Raw genomic sequence first — 21,348 nt, 5'->3', positions numbered from 1 at the left:
CCTTCTGGTTCACGGGTGGCCAGCATCCCCAGAGGAAACACCAGCGGTTTCTTGTGATTAAGGATAAGACGCGAGATCTCCCTACGGTGTCCAGGAAGTTCAACAGAAGGGGAAAGGACTACATAGGGGCCGAGAGATAGAAAAGGGTGTCTTCAGCATATAGGGACACCAGGTGATCCACGTTCTCTACCCAAATCCTCCACTGAGCCATAACCTGTTGGATCTGAATGGCAATGGCTCCAGGGCCAGAGCAATAAGGAGCAATGGCAATGGACAGCCCTGGTGCATTTCCCCACGCACTAACCATGGATTAGAGCGTACATTACCCACTCACACCCTAGCTGTGGGACTGGTGTATAGGAGAAACGCCCAACCTTGAAAGTACTCGCCAAACCCCATCCATGTCAATGGAGACAACAGCAAGTTCTTTCTCACTTGCCTATACCTCATGCAGGGCATGCATTAGCTGTCATAGGTTCATGGTGGTAGCACAACCTGGAATGAAACCACATTGGTCCTCGTGATTGAACTGCGATATCACTGTATGTAACCGAATTGAGAGTGCCTTGTTGCATAGCACTTAGGTATCCTTGTTGATCATCGTAAGCGGTCAAAAGGTGGACAGATCAGATTCATCTGAACATGGCATTAGCATCATAAAGATGCAGTCTTCCTGCTTGGATGGAGGCAGCACAACAGAATCCCTGGCCTCCAAGTACACCCCCATTAAGTGTTGAGTAAGAATGTGGGTAAAAGCCTGATGAAATTTGGCAGGGAAACCATCACTGGCCGGTGCCATACCTTTGGGCAACTCCCGAGCTCCGTCCAGATCTCTTCCAGGGTGAGATCAGCCTCCAGATCTTGAACAGGGGCTAGCCTCAGAAGTGGCAAGGACGTCCGAAACACAGAGACGCACTCTGGGTCCGACGGATGCAGATTCTGATACTCCTGCTCCAGATGAGACTGAAGGATGTCGACTATGCTCCCTTGTGTGTAAACTTCCCACCCCTGGTGGGACGTATGATTAAGTATGGGGAGGCAAGGAATGTCCCATCTAAGGATCCAGGCCAGCAACCGGCCAAAGCTATCTCCCTCACTATGGAGAAATTGACTATACAGTTTTAGGGTGTATTTCTCCAACCTGAAACTTGCATCACCAACCTGCTGTTGAACCATCAATTCTCCCACCATCCCCCCTCATCATCCAGAGGAAGCCGTTGAAAAGTCGCCAGCTCATCCTCCTTCTGAATGAGTTTGGCCTGCAACGTACATCTAACCCTACTGGTGAGGCCTATGCAAAGCCCCCAGCTCACAACCTTAATATCCTCTCATTCAGTTGTGCAGGCAACATGTCGAGGACCAGTTAATCTCAAAAAGGTCAGCTAGCAGCGTCTCCCTGCCCTTGGTGTACTGCAGGATCTCAGGAGGAAGCGACCGAGAGCTGCCCCCCCTCATTCCATATCGCACCAGACAGGGTCATGATCAGACAAGTAGCAGGGCAGGTGTGTCACTGCAAGAACTCCAGAGCCGATTGAGGCAGTTAGAAAATATGATCTTGTCTACTGTGGGTACCATGTGTCAAGGAAAAACAAGTGTATTCCTCGAAGTGGGATGAAGAGCCTTCCAGATGACGCAGAGCCCCAAATGAGCAGTGAACTCCCGAATGAACAAAGTCATCCTAGATTTAGCATTAGGACATGGATGGTGCCTCTGAGATTGCCATCTAGCATACAGTTGGAGTACCCAGTCCACAGAACACGGAAGTCCAGTGCCAGAAAGAGGACGTCCCGCACCTTCAGGTAAAAGGTCCCCTCATCAATGTTAGGCTCATACGTATTGACAATGGCAACATCCACCCTGTCAAGTGTACCCTGTATCAACAGGTAGTGACCCTTTACATCCACCTCCTTATATGAAGGGGCAAAAAGGGGGGCGTGGTTTGGACGCCGATCGGGATGGCGGCGTGAGCCTGCAGCTCCGTGCCTAATCCCCGATATTTCTCCTGCAATCCGGCCAAAACGCGCCGCAGCTGGTGCGAGCCTGCCGCGTTGAGCACCGGGACGACGGGGGACGCCGCGCACGAGACGGCGGGGGCCCGAGCGAGGCACTGGAGCCGGGACACAGAGCGAGGCGACCGGCGTAGGCTGCACAAGATGGCGGCGGCCCCGGACCGAGCAGAGTAAACAGGCTCAGACGGAGGCTGGGGACCAAGGAACAGCCGGCCGAGGGTGCAGCTGAGCGGAGCCGATAGCCTGTTGCCCGGGGCTCCGGGACCACGGTGTTGAGGGGCGGCGCTGTCCGCCACAGCGGCGACGACGGATCCTGTTGGCCCCTCCCCCCTCGAGGCGCCTAACACGCACTATTGAGGAGACGGTGGAGCCGGCGCTGGACACCGGAGCGGGGCGCCTGCCCACCGGCGAATGCGGCCGCTGGACTGCGGAGGGGGCGAGAGAGCGAGAGTGGCAGAGGGGCTCCCGAACGCCTAGCGCCCATTGATGGAGGTGGACGGGGCTGACGGCCTGACGAGATAGTGGCGCTGGGCCGCAGAAGCGCTGCGGAGCGGTGGGCCCGAGGACCGCGTGGAGGTGCTCTCCTCCTGGATGTGAGGCTGATCCGTTGAGGTGAACTAAGCGGGAGCGACTCCGGCGCTGGAGCAGGAAAGTGGTGGGCCCGCGCTGTGCGCTATCGCTGAGTGAAGCTGCGGGGGACCCGCGCACTGGTGGCGGGTGGCCTTGGCGCAAGGACGACTGACTGGCTGCGAGCCGGAGGGCCCTGAGCTGGACGGCCGGGCCCTGGGGAGCGGACTGCCCTGAGGAGAGCACTGAGAACGGGGAGCGGGTGCCGGACCCTGCCTCTTCGCTCCCGGAGTGGACAGACGGCGACGTCGATCTGCCTGCTAGTGGGGCACGGCACTGGAACTGGTGCAGGGCGGGATGCCCACGAAGGGGGTCGCGCTGCATGTGCCCCCTAGGCACGACCGGGCGGCGGAAGCGGCCGCAGATGGAGGTCCCCAAGATGACCCGGGGGACACAGCGCAGGAACGGCGCTTAAACAAACGGCTGGATGGGATCCTGGAGGCCATCACGGCGACCAAGGAGGCCCTGCATCAGGACATAGCGCAGGTCGCTACTGGGCTGGGACTCTTGCGGGCCGATCATGCCAAACTGGCGGACAGAGTCAAAGACAACGAGGTGACGATCCGGGAGCTCAAGCCAGCGGCGGCAACCGCAGAACGCACAATTGCTGAGATCCTGGGCCGCCTGGCGACGCTGGAGAGGCGAGCGGAAGACGCCGAAGGACGCAATCGGAGAAATAACGTGAGGGTGGTGGGACTGCCGGAAAAAATTGAAGGGGATGACGCCGTGGCGTACATGGAGGACTGGTTCAGAAAGACCGTGGCCCCGGAGGGCCTCTCCGCCTTCTTCTCCCTGGAGCGGGCGCATAGGGTCCCGGCTCGCCCGCCGGCGCAGGGCCGCCCTCCCCGACCCATGCTGGTTAGGCTCTTGCACTATAGAGACAGGGACCTGCTGATCCAGAAGGCACGTGCAAATGGCCCCTTCCAGGTGGCGAACAGCTCGGTCACGGTGTTCCCAGATTACACGCAGGAGGTGCAGAAGGCCAGGACCTCCTTTCTGGCCGTCAAAAAGGAACTACGGGTCGAGGGACTACAGTACTCCCTGCTGTTCCCAGCGAAACTGCGGGTAATCCTGAGTGGGACGACCCACTTCTTTCAAACCCCTGAGGAAGCATGGGCATGGCTGGAGTCGTATCGGGCGGGCACGGCCCGGGGAAGGACGGAGGAAAAAGGGAGGCAGAAACCGACCCAGGTGCGGAAATCGCAACGGATCCGCAGGCGCAACAAACTTCAGGGAGCGGAGCGGGATGGACAGATGGCGGACGACAGGCGGAGGGCGCTGGCGGCGACGGCGATCATAACGGGCTCTCAGGGGGAGCGGACCCCAGTGGCCTCGGAGTCTGGCGAGGAGGCCGGGCAGTCTGGCGGAGAGACATCGGAGGTGGAAAGTTCCGGGGGGCCGGTGGTCACCCCGCAGACGGCGGATGGACTATTCGATGGGTAATGCGGATGGGGGGACCACATTGGTGACTCCGGGTTCGGACAGGGGGTCCCGGTGCTCGATGGACTTGCAGGTATGGTGCTGAGACATTCGGGGGATGCTGGGTGCGGGGCGGAGGGCTTGGCCTGCCCTAGGTCGGCTCTGACCACCCTCGAACGGCCCCTAAGGCCTTCTGTGGAGACGACCACAGAGTAAGGAAGGTTGGGTGGGTTATAGGTTTGGATGGGGGCTGATAGTGCGTTATTAGGTCCTGTTCTGGGGAGTGGGTGGGGGGGAGTTTGGGGGGTTGTTGTTGTTGCGGGGTTCTATTGCGCTGCTGTAGGGGGCCCGGGAATGTTGGTGTGCGGGGGGGGTACTGGTTACAATGGGGACGTTACCTAATTTAAAATGCCTCACGTGGAATGTTCGCGGCCTCCGCACTATGTCGAGGCGCCACAAGGTCCATGCCCATCTGGTGAGGCGAGGTGTACAAATTGCACTCCTGCAGGAAACTCATTTAACCCAACAGGAACTCACTGCGCTGCAGAGGAGGTGGCGTGGCCAGGTGTTTGGGACTACATGCTCAGCGTTTGCCAGGGGAGTGTTGATATGGATACGGGCAGGGATCCCATTTCAGGCTGAGACCCAATTGGTGGACCCGGGGGGTAGGTTTGTGGTGGTGAGAGGGAAGCTCTATGGTCAGGATGTGGCCTTATGCAGTATATATGCCCCCAACACGGATCAGGCCCGCTTTTTTGTTAGCTTGACGGGTTCCCTGGCGCACTTCCTGGCGGGCCCAATCCTGATAGGAGGGGACTTTAACTCGATCACTGATGTAGCACTAGACCGGTCGCATCCGCCACTGGCTGACTCGCCGGTGCGACGACTAGCGGCACACAGGGCGGACTGGCAGGAGAGGTGGGGGCTGATAGATGTGTGGAGGGAGCAGCATCCGGGACACAGGGATTATTCCTTCTTCTCCGCGCTACACGCGCTCCACGTTAGGATAGATGCCATGTTGTGCAGCAGGGACTTGGCGCCCATGATGGCTCACACGGAGTACCTCGCCAGAACGATATCGGACCACAACCCGCTGCTGCTGACGTTGCAGTGGCGGCGGCCGAGGTCGGCGGTCCCGACATGGCGCTTGAGGCCAGAAGCATTGGAAGACCCGGTGTTTGGGGATGCGATCAAGCGGGGCATAGAGCAGTATTTTACGGAGAATGAGGGTTCAACGGCCACGAGGGCGATGGAATGGGACGCCATGAAGGTGGTGACCAGAGGCATTTGCATGGGAACATTTGCGAATGTGAGAACCACTATCCTGACGGCCCTGGAGAAGGCGGAAGGGGTGTTGCGGGAGCTGGAGCAGCGTAGGCCTGAGCGACCAGAGTTGCAGGACAGGCTGCTTGAGGCGAAGGAGGTGGTAGCGACAGAAACTGAACGGCTGCGGGGCTTTGACTACAAGCGGTATCTCGTCAGAGTGCATGCGGAACGGGACAAGGTAGGCACGCTCCTGGCCAGATTAGCAAACCCGGAACCCCGGGGCTGTCCGGTTCTCAGTATTAGAACGGAGATGGGGGAGATGGTTTACTCGCAGGGGGCGGTGCTCCAGCGGTTCAGGTCCTACTATTCGGTCCTCTATGAGAGCCAGCTGGGGGTGGAGACCTCCGCGATAACTGATTATCTGGCGACTCTTTGCCTTCCCCGGGTAGATGCGGAGACAGCGATGGAGCTGGGAGGCCCCATTACGCTGCAGGAGATTCGAGTGGCTATTAAGCAGATGGCCCGAAACAAAACGCCGGGGGTGGATGGCCTGCCGATCGAGTTCTACTCGCAGTTCGTGGAGGCCTTGGCGCCCAGGCTCTTGCTGGTCTACGCTGAGGCCTTGGAGCTGGGGAGACTCCCACAGTCGATGAGGGAGGCCTTGGTGGTGCCGTTATTGAAGCCCGGCAGGGACGCCTTGGAGGTGACGTCCTATAGACCCTTGTCTATGCTGACGGTCGACTACAAAATATTGAGTCGCATATTAGCCACTAGATTATTACCGTACATGACCACACTGGTTCACGGGGACCAAGCCGGCTTTATCCCCACTAGGAGTACAGCATGGAATATTCGCCGCCTGGTCCGTATCATGGACAACGTCTGGGACCCAGCACAGCGGCCGGCAGTGCTCGCCGTGGACATCGAAAAGGCTTTCGACAGCCTCGAATGGGGATACCTCGATGCGGTGCTCGAGAAGTCCGGCCTGGGGGAGGGGTTCGGACGTTGGACGCGGGTCCTATACTCCTCCGCTACGGCCAGGGTGCGGCTGGGAGCGGTCGTGTCCGAGGCCTATCCAGTGCGCAGGGGCACACGGCAGGGTTGCTCGTTATCTCCCCTGCTGTTCGCCTTGGCGATGGAGCCTTTGGCGGCGCAAGCACGGACAGGAGCGGTGTACGGCGGGGTTCGCTGTGGGGAGGAGGAACATTATATATCCCTGTACGCGGATGACCTCCTGCTGTACCTGGAGGACTCCGGGGACGCCCTGGACGGGGCTGTGGAGATGCTCTCGCGCTTTGGCGAGCTCTCGGGCCTCAAGGTCAACTGGACCAAAACCTGCGTTTTCCCGCTGCGGGCAGGGGTCCCGTATTGCCCTCCCACTCGGGATGTGGTATGGGAGGCCAAATGCTTTACCTACCTGGGCGTCCGGATATACCACGACGTCGAAAATCTGTTGGACGGTAATGTAGGGCGTTGTATACGGGCTCTGAAGGGATGCATGGCCTTCTGGGCTGCCCTCCCGCTCTCGGTCCTGGGCCGGGTCGCGTTGCTGAAGATGGTGGCCCTGCCCCGACTGCTCTATTACTTCCGCACACTGCCGATATGGATCCCGCAGAGGATCTTTAAAGAACTAAGGTCGCAGATCATCAGCTTCCTATGGGGGACGGGACGGAGACGAGTAGCCCTGACGGTACTGATGCGGCCTAAACTAGAGGGAGGACTGGCGGTCCCCGATTTTGAGTTGTACTACCTGGCGGCGCAACTACAAGTGCTGACACAGAATGTGGCCAGAGTATTCCGGGGCCCGGAGCCGGGACGGGGGACGGGCATCCAGAGACATGTCCTGTCTTACATAATCATGCAACAGAAGTTAGACCTGAGAGACTTGTCCATTGAGGAGAGGACTCTCCGGCTATGCTGGCAGAGGAGCATGCGGAGAGCAAAGACGGTGAGACCTTATGCACCGGAGCTCCCGCTGGGGATGCTGACGGCGCTGCCGCATGGAGGCGATTGGTCCCCGCTAGCGGAATGGGAGGAGCTGGGGTTGCAGATGGTGGGGGACCTCTATATCGATGGGGCGCTGGCCCCCTTCGGGGCTCTGCAGGAGCAGTTTGGCCTCCCGGATGGGAGTTATCTCCTGCACGCGGCGGTGAGCGCGGCAATACAGAAACACTGGAGGAAGGGACTGGAGGAGCCCACTGTGGCGCTAACCTGCCAGTACGTGGCAATGGCGGCGGGCACGATCAAGGCGGTGACATGCCTACAGGCTAGACTGCTGCAGGAGGGGTTGGAGCCGCTTGCGGCGCTAAAGGAGCGGTGGGAGGAAAGCATAGGTAAACCCATTCCGGACACGGTCTGGAGCCACGTCATGCGGAGGACATGGAAGGGTAGCGGGAATGCCCGCTTTCAGCAGGTGCACTTCTTCATCGTTCACAGGGCGTATTTGACCCCGGGAAAGATTAGCCGGCACTTTAAGGTGCAGGAGGCTGCTTGCCCGCGCTGCTTCACACTGGGAGCTGAACTAGAGCATATGCTGTGGGGGTGCCCGAAGCTCGGGTCGTATTGGGCTGAGGTGGGAGAGATCTTGAATACTGCGACGGATAGGGAGGTCGAGTTTGATATGGGGGCGTGCCTGCTGCTCTGGTTCCCTCACACAACAAAGACAAAAGTGACGAGTAAATTTATAGACTTGGGGCTTATGTTGGCCCAGAGAGAGATTACGTGGCACTGGAAGTCCCGGGAGGGCCCATCGATCGGGCGGTGGCTCTCCGAGTTACTAAAATGGTCAGGATGTGAGAGTGAAGTCAGAAGGCGCCAAGCGATTAGGACGGACAATGAAGCGGGGCTGGAGTGGGTAAGGGCATGGGAGCAGATCAAGCAGGCCCTGCAGGATTGCCGGCTCGAGCGAGCGGAACGGGAGCGTGAGGAGAACGGAGTTCCTTGAGGCTGAGGACAATAGATGTACCCCAGATAGCTGGCACGAATTAGAGTTAGGGACCACTGGAGGGGCCCGCAGCAGCAGCAGTTGGGGGGGGCGGGCTGGGAGGGGGGGGAGTTCCGGCGGTGGGAGGGTAATGCTACACTGAGTTGGGTGAAGAATGTAGCTGGTGGGACAGAAAAGCAGAGGCTCCCATGGGGCATGCACCAGGCACCGCTGTGAGGCGATAGTTGTGTTCCATTGCTTAACTATCCATCTACGCCGCCCGGCCTCCGGGATGTGGGCTGAATGGCTGTGTGCGTTGCTAAACCGAGGAATATGACCGGAGATTGTAGGGGGTGCCGGTTGCCCCGATGGTTATGTTGCTGAAAATGTTGCAATAAAAAACATGTTAAAAAAAAAAAAAAATGAAGGGGCAAAAAGGACCACGGAGACAACCAAACAGGGACTCCCTTTGAGAAAGTCGAGTAATTGGCAGAATAGACTGGCCCCCTTCATTTCTTGTCCAACTTAGCAGCCTCCGCATCTGAGACATGGGTTTCCTGCAAGCAGGCAATATCCACATTGTGTCTCTTAAGAAAGGAGAGAACTTGTTAGCGTTTCTAATATGATCCAACCCTCATACATTCCAGGAGAGGAAACTAAAAGATCCAGGCTTACTCATTATTGCATAAAGCATGTATGAAGGCAAAGGTTCTCTTCCCTGCGACAAGATGGCAACAAACCCATCAACCAAACAGAACATACAACCAGTGAACCTGCCCCGGACGAGTAGGACTAAATCAGAATATCATACAAGCCTTAAAAGATCGATGTGTCAGGATGATAGAACACCTCTCCCCCCGCTAATACAACAGACACAAACCAGTAGGCACATATAGCTAACATCCTAAAAAGAGCACATCAACTGCAAAGAGTTAGCTTCCCGTATGTAGCACCCAGGCCCCAAGCGGGGACCGTCATATACAGGCAAACTTTCTTCCCCTTCAATGTCAGGAACAGAGCTGCACAGGGGACCCCACAATGGTACAGGTGGCACACACTTCTCAACAGGCAACCCCAGGCAACGGTAGCCACCATGGCCATCCTCCCCTGTGGGAGAGACGAAGACAGGAAAGTTGTCCCCCGTGGGCATAAAAACTGCAAATGACCATCAAGGAGGCATAGTGCCAGCAAAAAAAATACTCTACTGAGAAGGAGTGTCTGAGGCCTCGCCATCCTCTGCGGCCCCACCCAGCAGCATCTCCGGCACTTCCAGGGTCTATGCAGCATCCATGGTGCCATCATCCCAGAATGCGATGCATCCGGTGGCCCCCAACACCGGCTGGCCTCCACCCCTGGTTCTGAGGTGCCTCCACCCATGCCACCCACCATTGATGTGGAAGTGGTCTGCTTCCCTCTAGGGGTGTACCGGAGCCTATCTTACGTGTTCAACCAGGACCAAATTTCCTCAGGATGTTCAAAGAAGTGCAACTTCCCTGCTGCAATAACACAGAGCTTGGCCGGGTAGAGGAGCATGTCCTTAAGGTCTGTGGCGTGCAACCTCTTCTTCATCTCCAGAAAAGATTTGCGCCACTCCTGGACCTTCTGGGCATAGTCAAGGTAAATTGCAATGTTACAATTCTCAAACTGAGGGGAGAAACAGGCACCAGTGCTCTGTGCCCACGGGGCGTAAGGTGTGCCTCACCAAGTGTTCCAGGAATTGCTCCGCTGACTGTCCATCCATTCTCTCAGGGAAGCCCAACAGGGACACATTGTTCCAGCGGGAATGGCCCTCGACATCCTGAACCTGATACTCCAGTGCACTGGAGCCCACTCTCAGCTAGGAGACCTGCTGCTTGAGCTGACGGAACTCCGTCTGCAGGGAAATGATATTAGTTTCCGCATTCTCCACCTTGTCCGCAACTTTGCAAAAATCGGCTTGCAGCAGATGAATCTCGATGGAGACCCCTGCAATTTGGCCCCAAAGCGCTGTTCTTGAGCCTTGTATCGCCTCTAGGAGGGCAGCACATGATGGCTCCTCCTGGCGTTTCAGAAAATGCTCCGGGGTGGGCTGATGCTCTTTACAAGTGAGTCTGTGGGTGGTCTGGTGAGGGTCGATAGCATCCCCCTACTTCTGTCTATAGGGCCTATCCTTCCCCATATTGGAGGAGAGGAGGGTCAATTTTTCTGTTGGAAGCGCTCAACACAGTCCAGGGCATAAATTCCCCCAAGCCTGCATGGTCAGGCAGAAGCTACTACCAGGGAGAAGTGGCATGAGGTAGGCGAGAGAGCCAAAGCAATTGGGCGCCTTCCAGATAACCACAACAGTATCATCCGGCCAGCCAGGGACACCCACAGGTTGATGTATGTAGACAAACGGCAACCCCCAGGAAAGTCGGCCACAGGGAATCCACAGAGGGACACATGGAGCAGTAACAAACCAGGATGACAACCCCTGTCACAGTGTCAGTGAATTATCCACGCCTTGCCATATTCCATATAGGTACCCCAATATAGGCCAGGGTAACCTTTCACCTATATTCGTCCCTACACTACATACGTAACGGGCTGCTAGGACTGCCCCTTTTCCTAGTTACAGTACCTTTTACAGAACGTGGGGTTTTCCCTGAACACTAGTCTCATACATTATGCATGAGGAGCCTTGGATTCTCGGAAACTCAGCAGGACTACCATTGCCTGCATAATAACTATGTACAAGGTTCATTCCCGATGTCATCCTAAGTCTGACAGTGGCACAGTAAGGTAAAACCTCTGGGGATACCTTTGGGTATATAAACATCACATGTTGCTGAGATAGTTTGAGGAGATAACGACTTCCATGCCAAGACACTGACGCAAGACGCTGAGGTTCCTGCATGCATATACTCCAGCTCGCACTGGTCTGAACATCCCTTGCGGGGTGTCCAACTCGAGACCAAGACAGGGTCCAACAGTCTCTCACTTCAGGTAATGGGGTTGACTTTATCCTAGAAGGATTCTTGACTCAACACCTACACACATGCTAGGTACACTTAGGTACATCTAATTAGGATTACATCGTAGCAGTACGCATTTTGTTGTCATGTATTTTTTATACTTGCCTATGTTCATGATTATAGCAAAATGGTGGAAATCTGCAATCCCTTCACCTTCGTAGTGCTTCCAATCATTTATATCTGTTATTGTCAAGTTGTTGTTTCAGCACACCTATTTTACACTAGAATGACGGATGTTCAATATATGCCTTTTGAAAACGTCCATATCGTTTATTCTATGTAACTCTCTGAGTCTAAGTGAGCACGAGTGACTGAGCCAAAAGTATTGCGCTGTTTCCACGATTTTGAGGGATCAGGGTTGTCATGTTCGATAGTTGCCAAGAACTATTCTCTCCTTGATAAGAGGAGTTTCTAGTGGCACTGTGAGCTAGCTGGTATACAGGCTAACATACTCGGTGGGGGTGTCTTGGATCAGTCTGGACACCAAGCCCGCATTGTATGTTGTCTAAACGCGCTGATCCTGTATATGTTTTATAGGAACTACACGACACCACAAGTCAGCACCAGAAAAAGACACGGGATTAGGCTCAGAACATCCACACAGCTCTCCACTGCCACATGGCCTGACCAGGATACCAACAGTGACAACTCTCCAGTAGACCCCAGGTGCTCAACAGTCCAGAGCACCCACATACCAAATGAGTCCCTCGCTGAACCAAGGCCTGCACACTTCCAGGGCATTCCCGCCTTTGCCATCATGAGAAGTGACCTACCGGGCTAAAGCATCTGCCCGGAAGTTTCCAGTCGGTGACTGCAGACATTTCTGTCCTCTGTTTATTGTTGCAAGACCCCACCTAGGCTCCTCCAAATGCCCCACAGCAGCTGGGCAAGCTGACCTCTCCTTTAGAGGTCCTCCCTTTAGCCGACCTCAGGGCCCCCTCTGTGCTTCCTTGGCATGACTTCCCAGTGCACCCGGGGGCAGTACCCACAAGGCCTTCGGTTCCGCCTTTAAGACTCCGTCCCCCGGCCATCCCCACTCTCATCATCACAGTTTGAAGGAGTCCTCAGGTGTGGCCTGGAAGGCTCTCAGTCTGGCTCCCCTGGCCACCGATGGACTTTCTCTGCCTGTAGCACCGCCGGGCTCGGCCCGCTCAGCCGATCTAAGCACTTTCGCCATCAAGGGAGCCCGACAACTGTTGGGCCCCAGAACAGGATCACCCTGAGACAGTACAGGTGCCCCTACCTGGTCCCAGGGGTCATGCACCGCAGCTACACCAGGCCCCGGGCAGCACATATCATAGTCCTCATGCCGGGCCCCAGCTCTGGCTCTTCATTTGCGGCCGTGAGTCGCCAAAACACTCCTCCCACAAAGTCGGAAATTATGGGGATGAAGGATCATACTTAGGCAGCGTGATTTAATGGTTAGGTTTAGCAGGATTATGCAAGATTTAGAAGCGGGCTGAGGAGCTCGCTGTGGGCACGTCCTATCGCCCATCATGGCTGGCCACCTGTCCCCCCAGCACGGAGGGTTGATAGGCATGGTGCAAAGAAAGAGTACCATGCACATCACAGAAATGTCTGGTATGTGGCTATCTCAGAAGGATTACTGCTTTTGTCAAACACATCCTTTTGCTACTTGCAGTTCATAAGTTACATTCCTAATACGGCACAGTGACCTATGAACTGTCATCAAAGAGCTGCATGCAAACTGCATGGTATAATTTATAATGTTACGTTTTGTTCCAGTGTTTCATTATTCTAATGTTGCTATAAGGTTTTGTTTAGGTAGAAATACATTCTTTTTACTAAAAGCCAACCCCAACTGTGGTACGTTTTAAATCCTGAGTTTGTGCTTTTCGAGACCAAACAACCTTAAAGTACACTGTCTGCTAGTATGGACACCATGTAATCCTCATTGCTTTATGTAATATTACCTAAAGACTGGTTTATACACATATGAATCGTTGTCTCTGTATAATGTATGTGTGATCTAAAGTGCTCAGACACCCTACTGGTATGAGTAGCTATAAAATAAATTAAATGCATATGAGAGAGGGGCTATGGAGAGATGAGGGGCACTGTTGGAAGGTAGTAGTGAGGAAATCCATGGAGAAGGAAGTCATTGGGGGTGCACCAAAAAGGAATGGTGCACCGGCAGCACCAACGCTGGCCTTAGCCTATGTTATTATCTGGTAGAACCAGAGCCTTCTCCTACTCAGTGCTTGCCCCTCTTTTTCGCTTATTCTCCCTTCATGCCCACGGAAGATTATTCTCCCTGAGGGAGATTATTTGCCCTCTATTCCCTTCTTTAGTTTAAACCACTCTAGCGTCATATTGTATACCGTCTACAAATGATATAACTAATTGTAAAGTACTCTACTACCCTGGTGGGTCTGGCTTGCATTTAATGAAACCGTTATACCTAAATAAATAACTAAGTAAATACCAGTGGCGGCCGCCACTAAAAAAGGGTGGTCAGTAGGGGGAGCTCAGGGAGAGAGCGCGTGGAGGCACAGGTTAATAATAATAATGAAAAAACATGCCTGATGCCGCCAGCCGCCTCTTGCATCACGTCTGTCCTGCTGGCCTCTTCCTGGGTCTCACCAGCCCCTGCGACAGACTTCCAGCCAATCCCTGTGCTGCAGAGCAGCAAGGGGATTGGCCTGAGCGGGCAGGAAAGGCACTCCGCTCCTACCAGGGAGTCTGTGGGGTTTCTCCAGCCTGGCTGCTGAATGCAGCAGTGCTGGAGAAACCTAAGTGTGCATGTGTGTTTTGGTCGGCCTAAGACGACTGGTCAAACACACATGAGCACATAGGGAGTGCACATACACTCCTCCTCCCCCCTCTCATGCTCCGCCCCTCCATGCGCAAGCTGGCTCAGAGCAGGCAAACGAAAGATAAAACGATGCTAGACCATCGTTCTATTTTTCGTGCACTGAGGGTGCCGGGGCCTGTAAATCAAATGCTGCTGGTGGGCCTGCAGTACTGATTGTGCCACTCACCCATGCAGCCCTGAAAAGGGTTATCAGACCTGCCATTGTAGAGTCTGCGCGGTTTGTAACTGCCATGTCGACCTGGCAAGTGCATCCAATTGCCAAGCCCTAATCTTTACTTTTCTTACATGTAAGTCACCCCTAATGTAGGCCCACGGTACCCCTGTGGGCAGGATGCCGTGTATATTAAGGGTATGGCCTGTACTGGTGTGTGTGACATGTCCTGGTAGTGAATTACAGTGTGTTTCATTTTTCACTATGGAAAGGCTATCTGTCTCATAGGATAATGGGAGTTTACTTATAACATCTTATGAGCATATCTTCCCATTGGGACAAGATAGAGAAATTGGGTTTAGCATGCCTGAACTCAGAATATAAAAATGCATCTTTTAGTAAAGATGAATTTTATGTTCTGTGTTTGAAAATACCACTTTTAGAAAGTAGGCATTTTCTTGCTTAGCCATCCTGTGTGCCTCTGCTGGGTTTGTGAATTGACTGTCTGGCTTTGGAGTGACAGGGGCTGTGGATGTGCATTCTCATCAGACAGCTACTGGGGAGGTCAAGGTGTGTGCTTCCTTTCCTGGATGAGTCAGGGCTGAGCTGAATAGACCTGGGCTGTATTTATAGTAGTAGGAGGAGATTATCTTGCACCAGATTGGGCCTGGTTTGCCTTGGACAATGCTGTCTCCACCTCCTGCCAGTAAGCTGGGCCAGAGATAATGGAACTGGTTTGGGCTGGGCACAGGCACTCTCTGCCCAAAAGCACAAAGCAAAACTGAGTATAGCTATTGGGTCCAGACCCTAGAACTGTAGAACTCGCTGGAATCAAGGAACCTGCCAAGAAGAGCTGGAAGAACTGCCCAGAGGAGTACTGCAACTTTGCTGTGTTGTTGCTTTGGCCTGCAGTTGCTGCTTCTACCTTGGGCAGTGAAAGGACTGGTCTGAATTTTCTTTACTTATTGCCTCCTGTTCTGAAGTCTCAGGGACCGCAAAGTCTTCACTGACCTCTGGGTACCGCCTCTGGAACCGTGGTTTCAGTTGCAACAGAGGGGGAAAGTAACTGACTGCTGCTGGCTCCATGCCCTGAAGGCACCGCTGCATCTTGCACCGCACCCTGGTCTCACTGATGATGATCGCCGAGCTGTTGCTTGCACCGTGACCTGTGGGCACTGCACTCCGCACCGCCTTGCTTCATTTTGCCGTCCTGGTCTCACCGACGCCATCACTGACTTTGACAACCATGACCACACCGTGGCTTTGGGGCACTGCTCATAAGTCTTGCGACACACTGCCCCGTCCCACACCGCAGGCTGGACCAACCGACCGACGCCAGCTCCCCGCAAAGTGCATATTTTTAAGTACTGTATGCTGGTTTTTTATCGTTTTAGCCTTGTTTTGGATATATAAAGAATTGGATATTTTTCTAAACTGGTGTGGTGTCCTTTTGTAGTGTTTTCAGTGTATTGCTGTTGGTTATGTGCAAATCCTTTACACACTGCCTCTGAAATAAGCCTGACTGCTCGTGTCAGGCTACCAAGGAAGTGAGCAGGGGTCATTTCAGTAGTGTATCCCTCTTACCCTGACTAGAAGGAAGGGTCCCAACTTGGTTTTACGGTGGGGAAATTGTATTAAACAGTGTTTAGCAAACCAAAGGTCATTGAGTGTAGGGGTGTAGCCAAAGGTGTAGCTAAAAACAAAGAGCCTTATTTATGAGGAATTGGCGTAGGACAGCACTGCAAGTCTTCTTGCGGCGCTGTCAAATGTCAATGTGAAAGGGCAGGAATACACTATAATTATGAAATACGGTGCATTCCAGTCCTTTTCCCTTCCCAAATTGCTGCCTAGCACCAACGTAGGCAGAATTGTTTTTGTACGGGAAGAGGAATCTTCCTTCACCAAAACAATGCTGGGGGCGGTTTCCTATTTCTATGGGAGCTGCAGAATGCAGCACACATGGAAAGAGGAAAAAACAAGGAGAAATTAAAACATTTCTCCTCGTTACCCCTCCACTGGAGAGGCGTCAGTTTTTGGAGCTGCCCATGGTTTACGTGATTTTGTAAATATGGGGCAGCATCAAAATCCATGGACTTTGCGTGGGAACCCCAGACAAAGCCCATGGAACACTTCCTTGACGCAGAGTAAGGCAACACAGTGACTTGCGCTGCTATGTCTTACTGATTAGTCCATATCTATGAGGCAATGCAAAGCCATGCTGGGTGACTTTGTACTGCCTCATAGGTATGGTTGAGATGGTTGCGCCACCGGAGCATCAAAGAAAGTGATGCTCTGGCAATGCAAACTTCTCATAAATAAGCCCAAAATATTCTGTACGTTTTTTAGGTCTTTCACCTTCAGTTATCTACGTATAAAATAATCAGCAGTTTAATGAAAAATAAATAAAATAAGTAATTGCTCAGTGGGAAATGGACTGTAGTACATTATGAAACATCTATTAGTTAATGCACTGCAGCGGTCTGTGTGTAACCAGAGAACCAGAGAATTAAATCTTGATTGGTGCAGTGGAGAATAGTGATGTGTATTTTTATTGCTACAAAGTCACAGCCTGTGATGGAAAGCACTGTGAATACGTAAGTACATTTGTTATACTTGCATTACACACAGGGTAAGATACAATGCTGCAAAACGTGTGACTAGTTTTACAATAAAATGGCGCTTTTCAAAATGTAGGTTTTAATAATACCAGAGCGTATGTAATGCAGTTTTCTGTTTTTTTACATAACTGTCCCTTCAATACCTCTTTAGGGGCACTAAGGGTTGTGTAAATCAAGTTAAAATTAAAAGCAAGAACTTCCCAGCCCAGTAGTTAACTCTTTGCACTTAAACTAAAAAAAACACACTTCTTTGTCGTCACAAAGAGCCAGAACTGCCCCCAAGCATCCTTTACACTTGCAGATTACCAGCGCATTTGCCTTTCATTCAGGCAAGTAGCTGATAACGATCCGTCCCATGATGGCTGTCTTTTTACAGGGACAAGTGAAGCTGGGGAATCTGCAGCCCCCTTCCTAGGACTCCACGACCCCCCCCCCCCCCCGGGGTCACGCCCCACAGTTTGAAGACCTCTGCTCTAGAGGGCTGGGTGGAGGCGGGGGAGCAGTGGTGATAATCCAGTCCATTTATTGGGCAACTCATGTGGGCCTTAATCAGTGATGACTGCCCTCTGGGCTGCTCACTGCCATTTTCACTGCTCACTGCCTGGCTCATTGCTTACCCCCCACACCCCCCCCCCCATCCCACCATTCAGTGCCTTCTCCTATTCACTATTCAGCCTGCATCCCTCACTCCTCATACAATGCACCATTCACTGTCCAGCCTGTTTCATGATGATGATGTTTTAAGTGGGTCACGTCCTGCTGGTGCTCAGCACCGGCAGTTCTAACAAGCATTGGCATAGCCAATAGGTCTCGCTTTTGGGACCGTATAAGTATTTAGATAGGCAGCACAATATCCTTTGTGCAACAACATTAACTGTTGCATGGTTAAACACTTATAAGGCACCAAAGGCGAGACCTATTGTCTATGCTAATCCTTTTTATTTATTTGTAAAGGACAAGCAGTGCGATCAGGCTCCGGCTGCCACTTAGAGGTAGACAGAGAGAGGTGTGGAAAGAGAGAGAGAGGTGGAAAGAGAGAGAGAGAGAGAGAGAGGTGTGGAGAGAGAGAGAGGTGTGGAGAGAGAGAGAGGTGTGGAGAGAGAGAGAGGTGTGGAGAGAGAGAGAGAGAGAGAGAGAGAGAGAGAGAGAGGTGTGGAGAGAGAGGGAGGTGTGCAGAGAGAGAGGTGTGGAGAGAGAGAGAGAGGTGTGGAGAGAGAGAGAGGTGTGGAGAGAGAGAGAGAGAGAGAGAGAGAGAGAGAGAGAGAGAGAGAGAGAGGTGTGGAGAGAGAGGGAGGTGTGCAGAGAGAGAGGTGTGGAGAGAGAGAGAGAGGTGTGGAGAGAGCGAGAGGTGTGGAGAGAGAGAGAGAGGTGTGGAGAGAGAGAGAGGTGTGGAGAGAGAGAGGTGTGGAGAGAGAGAGAGGTGTGGAGAGAGAGAGAGAGAGGTGTAGAGAGAGAGAGGGGTGGAGAGAGAGAGAGGGGTGGAGAGAGAAAGGGGTGTGTAGAGAGAGAGAGAGAGAGAGAGGTGTGTAGAGAGAGAGAGAGAGAGGTGGGTAGAGAGAGAGAGAGAGAGAGGGGTGTGTAGAGAGAGAGAGAGAGAGAGAGAGAGGTGTGTGTAGAGAGAGAGAGAGAGAGAGGTGTGTATAGAGAGAGAGAGAGAGGTGTGTAGAGAGAGAGAGAGAGAGAGAGGTGTGTAGAGAGAGAGAGAGAGGTGTGTAGAGAGAGAGAGAGAGAGAGGTGTGTAGAGAGAGAGAGAGAGGTGTGTAGAGAGAGAGAGGTGTGTAGAGAGAGAGAGAGAGGTGTGTAGAGAGAGAGAGAGAGACAGGTGTGTAGAGAGAGAGAGAGGTGTGTAGAGAGAGAGAGAGAGAGGTGTGTAGAGAGAGAGGTGTAGAGGTAGACATGGACTGCAGGAGAATTAATTTCCTTGGATGCTGGGAGGCATGGCAAAAGCATCCCACTATAAGTTGCAGAACTCCGTTTGCTATTGTCCCCAGTGACTCAGCCATCATGCGTATTCTTTTACTCCTTGAGGCAAGCCTACGTTTTAGCATCTGCGAAATTTTCATTTTGGCTTTTTCCTGAAAATATGAAAGTTTACCTGGCATAAGGGAACGCTTTTTAAGTACTTACAAAGAAAAAAAAACTCTGAAAAAATAGCAGCCTGTTCTAGTGAGCACTGATCTAGGGCCACCTGAATGTACTTGCATGTGCGGACCGTTTATTGGATAAAATATGAAAACTCAGCTTCAGACGAAACTCTTAACCAGCACATGCAACATCCACACAGAATAGTAAGGAGCTGTGAACTATGACACGCCACGCCGAGGAGGCCCAGGGTGAAGATGCAACCTTTCTGCGGCCTTCTGGGCCTGTGCGCTGTTATTTTCCGAGGCCACTGGTGAACTTTGTGGAGTACGACGATCCATTTCATAGCACCAGTCCTAGATAACACCAATATTAGTGTGTGCAGGTTCTTCTCGGGACCGTAAGTCCAAGGTAATATTTACATTGGGTGTTCCATTAAACAAAGACAGCTGTACCCTTTCTCACACGTGGTTAAATATTAGAAAATGCCATACCAGCACCATAAGTGAAGGTGCCCTTTGTAGTCTTCTCTGTACCCTCCCTTGTGAGGCTGACGTCAGCTAGGCACTCTTCAGAGGGAGGCAACTTCACATGCCAGTGCAAAGACACCACACGCTGGGAAGCTCACACCCTGGGGAGTGGAGGAGGGAGGCTTTAAACAAAAGGCATTCGACGTCCGGCGTGATAATCACATCACCACCAAGTTGCCGGCGTGATAATCACATCACCACCAAGTTGCCGGCGTGATAATCACATCACCACCAAGTTGCCGGCGTGATAATCACATCACCACCAAGTTGGACCCTGGGCACAGTCCAGCCAAATTTTTAAAGCCAGAATGAACTTAACCATTGCCAGAGACACCCTCTGTAGCTTCCACTTACTGCAGTTTCTTCAACTCTCAGAAGCACAAGCAGGAAGTGGGATAAGGGAGGGGGTGGCAAATGGTGATCACTTTTGCGGCCGTTTTGATGTTCTCAGTGGCCGCGCGGATCACTGAGAACATCAAAGCCACCGCGAAAGTGATCAGCAGGCAGACAAATGGTGCGCGCGCCCGGCGCACATGCACTGTAGTTGGGGGCCCGTTTGCACTTCCAAATCTCGCTTTCTATAGCTCTCGCCAGAGCAGCGCTAAAGCGCTGGCCCAGGCGAGAACTAAAAAGCAGGTGCTGAGACAGGTCTTTTTCGGGCTCTCCATTTTTTTCCCTCAGGGTGGGAAAAAAAATCTTTACTCTGCAGCGGGCCCACCCTTCACTGCCTTTGAGGTAACTTCAAAGAGACTCGCTATAGTTCTCTCACAGTTTCATCATTTCAAACTGATGCATTTTCAATATTCTATTCAACGAAGCCATAGTTGTTGCTAATTTATCTTACACAACTAACAACCATTGGCAAAGCCAATAGCCCAGACTTGTTGTAGGTGTAATGTTTCTGGTTGTATTATATATGACAGAAGCAGCAAAATACCAGTCGGGCGGCACACTATGCTAAGCACAGATTTTTACCTTGTGTATTGTTAAGCCCCGCCCTTAATTACATCGGTCACGCCCCTTTGAGCGGCCCCCTAGTTTTATAATCCCAGGTAAAGCCCTGATGATGATGGCATGTGTGTCGGGCACAGTAAACGGTCTCTAGGCGCTGTAAATCCTGCCTCCTGCAACTAACTGATGAGTAGCCAGGAGAGTGAGCTCAGCCGAGGAGAAAAGTGCTGAGAGAGAACATGAATTTAGCAAAATACTTTTCTGGTGTAAAACACTGATTGGCCCAGGTAATTCAGTTGTGTGTGGAAATGGATGACTAGTTAACCAGGATGGACCCGGCTAACGATGTTTTAGCATCCATCTTGGCTGGGGAAGGTCCTTTCACTTTTTATCAGTAAACATGTGAACCATTGTGTTCGTAATTAGTTTAGATTAAATTATCGCGTTGTGTCTTGGCTTTTCCTATAAACTGATTCACTGACGTCAAGCACGATTCAGTCCCTGACACCAGGGGGCAGTTTCACTGTCTGGCAGTTGAAAAACGCACACAGTTCCGATGTATTTATTACAGTGATGACAGTTTCACGACAAGCAGAAAAAAAAAACTTTGGACGAGCGTGGCATAGTGGTCGAAGTGGTCGAGATCTGAGGCTCACGACGTGCCCGTGCTTTTTTAATTCAAGCACAACGGTTGTCCTACTTTTTGTGAAAAGGTAACCTAAATTCGTGTTTCAACTGAAGTGTAAGACAGGGTGTCTAGTGTCTGTGAAACCGAGGGAGGGGCAGACACCTAAACAATCGCGCTTGCCTGGGTGCCTGCTTTCCTGGAAGAAATGTAAATGTGCACCACTAGTCACTCTGCAAAGGTAAAGGGTTCTTGGGAGACAGATTTGGCTTTAGTTGATGGAATCACTTGAAGCTTCCTGATAAAACAGATATATTC

The 21,348-nt window shown here is 52.6% G+C and overlaps 1 protein-coding gene across 4 annotated transcripts in view; it reads left to right on the top strand.

The window, feature by feature from the left end:
• The window catches only part of LOC146805832 (N-acetylated-alpha-linked acidic dipeptidase 2-like), a 768,743-nt gene that overhangs the window by 169,987 nt on the left and 577,408 nt on the right, over positions 1–21,348 (top strand). Inside the window, exon 1 of one of the 4 annotated variants that reach the window (XM_085623134.1) lies at positions 20,972–21,118. The exons of the other annotated variants lie outside the window; for them this stretch is intronic. Coding sequence (XP_085479260.1) covers positions 20,979–21,118 — 140 coding nt within the window. The 5' untranslated portion in view covers positions 20,972–20,978. Of the gene's footprint in view, positions 1–20,971; positions 21,119–21,348 lie in introns of those variants that run through there. 4 annotated transcript variants of the gene reach the window in all.

This window comes from Triturus cristatus, chromosome 8, assembly GCF_964204655.1.
Source record: "Triturus cristatus chromosome 8, aTriCri1.1, whole genome shotgun sequence".
Lineage (NCBI taxonomy): Eukaryota > Metazoa > Chordata > Amphibia > Caudata > Salamandridae > Triturus > Triturus cristatus.
Note: the sequence above shows the minus strand (reverse complement) of the source record. Positions and strands in the feature narration are given on the sequence as shown.